General features: G+C 36.0%; 1 protein-coding gene across 1 annotated transcript in view; it reads left to right on the top strand.

Annotated features, from left to right (window-relative positions):
- The window catches only part of gria4a (glutamate receptor, ionotropic, AMPA 4a), a 154,950-nt gene that overhangs the window by 49,148 nt on the left and 100,510 nt on the right, over positions 1-5,292 (top strand). Inside the window, exon 3 of the mRNA XM_056474044.1 lies at positions 2,670-2,944. Within this exon, the coding sequence (XP_056330019.1) occupies positions 2,670-2,944 (275 nt within the window). The remainder of the gene's footprint in view (positions 1-2,669; positions 2,945-5,292) is intronic.

Genomic DNA, 5,292 nt, shown 5'->3' on the forward strand with positions numbered 1-5,292 from the left:
AGCACATGTGCTCTTTCATACTTTAAAAAACATACAGTTAAAGTCGTACAGTTATAATTCATAAATGGGGGACGGGGGGGTGGACTAATAATTCTGGCTTCAGCTTTAATTTTGATTAACCGCACAGACCTACTGGAAAGACTTCTCGCTATTTCAGATTTTCTGTAAAATAATACATGGCGTTATTACACTGTGACAAAGTGGGATGGATGTTGTTTCAGAGAGATGTTCAACTTTGCTCAGACGAAACCAGCTCTGAGAGAGAGGAAAGTGAGTTTAGACAGACTGTTATGACAGAAAGACCTGAGTGACAAATAAAAGAGAGCGAACCAAGAGTCTGTTTGATCCTACAGCCAAAAACTAGAGTATGTCATCCATAGAAAGCGACAGAAAACGCAACGTTATAAACTTACATCAAAGAACCATAGACTGCGTGTGTGTGTGTGTGTGTGTGTGTGTGTGTGTGGATCAGCTAAATGTGCTGGAGTCCTTTGAAGATTACACACTGACTACTGAAGTCTCTTTCTTTCACTCGCGCTCAGAAAAACATGGTATAACGTGTTTATTATTGAACTTTGAAGCTCACCGAGGCTTTCCAGAACACCCAAAATCAAAAGAATAAGACGAGAACATGTGAGTATTTCATCAAGTTACTAATAAGCGCTAAACAATAAAGATATAGCTGAAGACAAAATGATTAGCCCTCCTGTAAAGTTTGAATTTGCGTACAAATATTTCCTAATTGCTGTTTAACAGAGATTTTTTCGACACATTTGTAAACAATAGTCTTTATAATTCATTTCTTTCGCCACAATGACAGCATATATTATTTTACTAGGTTATGGTAATGCCTGATATGCTTTCCACAGGTTTGAAATACACTAGCTGTGATGATTACCAGTGATCTCTAACCACCAGAGGTCGCTGGTAAGCACTCACCTTCACAATAACCTATGGACTACAAATCCGGCATTCATGGACTACATTTTCATACATGCACTCCGTTCACAAACACACATGCTTCCTCATTTTGACTGATTACACTTGCACCAGCTGAGGATTGTCAAAGACTGATTACACACACTATTTAAACAACACACACTCTCATTTCCATTGCTGAGTCTTGTTTTTCTGTAAAGTGACATTAAAACGCGTTTCCTAAGTCTTGTTTTCCAGTGTTTTGACCCTAGTCTTGTTTATCTAGTTCTCCCTGTCTGCTGCCTGCCTTCTTACCTCTCGCCTGTATTTGACTACGATTCTGGACTGCCTTTATACATCTGTTTTATACACCTGTGTTGACCATTGCTTCCCTGATTTTGAATAAACCTGCACGTGGATCCTAAACCTCAGTTGTCTCTGTCACTCCCCGTGTTACACTAGCGTTGGTAGTCAAATTGAAACACCATTTACCCAAATCACATAAATAATTAACTATATATGACAAACAATACATAATTAAAATTTTTAACAATTTTATCTATTAATTATTTCTTTTTAATGGGTTAAAGTAAAAAAAAGACATCCACAATTTCTCTTACCTGTATGCTATTCAGGAGCCATGTGCACCCACTTACAGGTCAAATCTGCTTCTCTCCCTCTCTTTCAAGTTTAAAGCAAACTTGAATGCCAAAGCACTTCAGAAATGTATATAAAATAGCCTATGTAATATATTAACAGCATCAGATTAATAAAATAATCAGCAAATGAGAAATAAATGACAGAAAAAAGGAATAAAAACAGCTCTAAAAATGATCACATCTGTTTTAATCTGTTTTAATTAAAGTTTTTGAACTGTGCACAGCTGTAGCTGCTTAATTAGGCCTACTGTACTTCAATACTGGTCATTATAGTGGTACCTGGACAGACTGTAGACTGAGATGGTACTTGGTGGAACATGTTTTAGAACCACTGACTTACCCTATTTAAGGACATATTTATATTATACTATATTATATTATATATATATTTATGCTATTTGTCTCATATAATGACCGTTATATTAGTTATGTATATATATATATATATATATATGTATATATGTATATGTATATGTATATGTATATATATATATATATATATATATATATATATATATATATATATATATATATATATATATATATATATATATATATATATATATATATATATATGTATATATTTTTTTTTCCCATATGCATGTACTCAGACTATCCACCTAGTTACCTTTACATGCACGCACACACATGCACATGCATATATATATATATATATATATGTATATATGTATATATTTTTTTTTTTCCCATATGCATGTACTCAGACTATCCACCTAGTTACCTTTACATGCACGCACACACATGCACACATTGTGTTTTCATGTTTTCGTTGTTGTTTTGTTCTCTTTGTATGTGATCCTATTTTGTGTACTACTTGCATATCCAAAAAAAAAGACAGACCTAATCTAAAAACTGAACTAAAAAACAAACAGGAAGTGCATTCAGTTTTAGATTAGAAGGGCAAACTATTGTTTTTCTTTTCTTAATGACATGCACAGATGAATTGATCAGCACAAAACTAGCGCTGTGAGCTAACAAAATCAATATGGTTAGTTTTGATTTGATGTGTGCTTTAATAGTGAGAATTGCTACTTAAACTGAAGTGTTACCTTACTGTTTGTGTCTCTGCAGTCTGTTCGCAGTATTCACGAGGAGTGTTTGCGATATTCGGCCTGTACGACAAGCGGTCGGTTCACACTCTGACGTCGTTCTGCAGTGCCCTGCACATCTCTCTGGTGACGCCCAGTTTCCCCGCCGAGGGCGAGACTCAGTTCGTCCTGCAGCTGCGTCCGTCCATCCGCGGAGCCCTGCTGAGCCTGCTGGACCACTACGACTGGAGTCGCTTCGTGTTCCTGTACGACACAGACAGAGGTAAAAACACACACATGCATGCAACTTTATCAGCTGTACTGAAGAGGAGTTATGGGTGTTCACAAGTTTTAAAAGGGACCTATTATGCACGAAATCACGGTTGTGTGGCATCAGTGTGTGAATATAACCAGCTTCTAATGGTCAAAATGTATTAAGTGTATTCTTTATAATCACACCTGATAAAAACAGCCTGCAGAAACACTTTGACATTCTCCCTTTCTGCGCGTCATCAGAGGGGGAAAGCCCCGCCCACTAGTGAGCATCTCCCTCATTAGCATAAACAGCCCTGAGTGAGAAGCAGCCATCTGCTATCAGAGATTTAATACCGTACCTGTTGAAGATAATGTCAGCAACTTAGAGGATTATCAGTGTTGGGCGATGCTACTAGCTTCACTACATTTCTCAGTAGCATCGCTACTTTATAAATCCAATAGCTTTTCAGTAGCGAAGCTATTTTTTTAGTCAAGTAGCGCAGTAGCGTCCACACAAGCTACATTTACCGATCGTAGATCAATAAGTGACGGCACCAACATTCACAGAGCTGTGAGGTCGGTGTCTAGTGAAGGTAAATCCATATGAGGGCGAGATTGACGATTTCTTCTTCCTGTTTTACGATGGTTGACGACAAACTTTTTGGTGCGTCACTGCCACCTCTCGCTCTGGTCGGTGACGTCGCAAATCAATCATTGGGCTGACACGAGAAACTTGCGTGATGGAAAGATGACTGAGGTAGAGGAGTTTTATATATATATATATCGTTTACAGTAGTAAAGGCTAAAGTATACTACGGTAATTACTATTATTTCATGACAGTTATTAATGATACTACAATATGTAAGTTAGTGTAATTTAATGCTTATTTGTAAATATTTCTCTTTACTTTACATTATTATAGTATTATAAATGCGTAACACCTGGTTTTATTGGATTTTTGGTTTTTGCTGTTACATACTATAATTAGTTTCTGTTTGGTACAAATATTATTTACAGTAAATAACTGTATTTACAGTAAATTTCTGCCTCATTTGATTCATTGACAGTTTTAGTGATCACTAAGATATGAATGATAATTTAAGTTTATTTAAAAATAAAAATTGCAAAAATATCTTTATGCTTTTACAAAAATATACTTTCGCAAAGTAGCTTTTAGCTTAGCTTGCTACATTTCCCAGGGTGTAGCTTTTAGTGTAGTTAAGCTACATTTTAAGCAGTGTAGCTAACATTTTTCAAGTAGCTTGCCCAACACTGAGGATTATAAATGATGAGTTTTAAAATGCACAATTGAACACTGGAGTCTCTATGGACATCCTTTTTCTGAGACACTTCTGCACACATTCGTTTTTCGCACACATTACTGCCACACAGGAATTTGTAGCTCAGCCCTCTTCAATCCCATTTGAATTTAAAGCGACACCAAAACACCACAATTAGGATCAGAGCCTAAACATTACAGTTTCAGAGAGTTACAACTCATTATTTGTGTGGTATTTTGAGCGGAAACTTCACACACACACTTTAGGGAGTCGACACAGCAGAGACTTATTTTAGAATAGGCAATATAGATCTCCTTTGAAGTCGGCGTGAACACGAAATTGCTGCAAATCATTTTTATTAACAGTGATTCGATTGTATAATCAACGTAATATTAGATTATTTATGTGGAATTGTATTAGTTTAATAGAGAGATGTGGACTAGATATGATCTTTTTCTATGCTTAAATTGAAGGGAAGCATTATGGAATAGCGTTTTATTCTAATATTTATTTATTTGATTTATGACGTGACTTTTATTTGGGACATGTGACTTTCCCTTTGGAAAAATGTACTAACTGAAACTTACTAACTAAAAACTAGCTAACTTTTTTCAGTATGTTGATGTATTTCCAAAAAGAAATGGAATATTGAGTAGGGGCGAAGTTTTATCATCTGTTGCTTGCAGCAAATAAATGTTTGGGAGGGCGTGGCTAAGCATATTTCCCCAATCTGTCAAACTGACATCATCAGAGCAGGACTGGAATTTCAGAGTATAACCTAATTGATTAAAGATGACCAAAACTGCTTTGTTTGTGGATAGTTAGGGATAAAGTACATAAAGTTAGGGATAAGTACATCTAGCCGGTTGTACTTTATCCACTTTACTTCACTTGTACTTAGTAGCTCCTCCGCTTTAAAAAAAAACAACCAATAGGGATTTGTTTTTATCACAATTCTGCCAGTGAATGTGGTTGAGCTCAAACACATAGCAACAGCGTCTTCAAGGGGGAGGGGCATGTTAAATCTAGAGAGCATTTGATTGGTCAGAAGATTTGATGAGAAACTAAATTATGAGGTGACGTTTATCCATCGTTTATCCATTAAGATGGAAGTGACAAACATCATGCAA

Source organism: Danio aesculapii, chromosome 15 (genome assembly GCF_903798145.1).
Source record: "Danio aesculapii chromosome 15, fDanAes4.1, whole genome shotgun sequence".
In the NCBI taxonomy this organism is placed as follows: domain Eukaryota; kingdom Metazoa; phylum Chordata; class Actinopteri; order Cypriniformes; family Danionidae; genus Danio; species Danio aesculapii.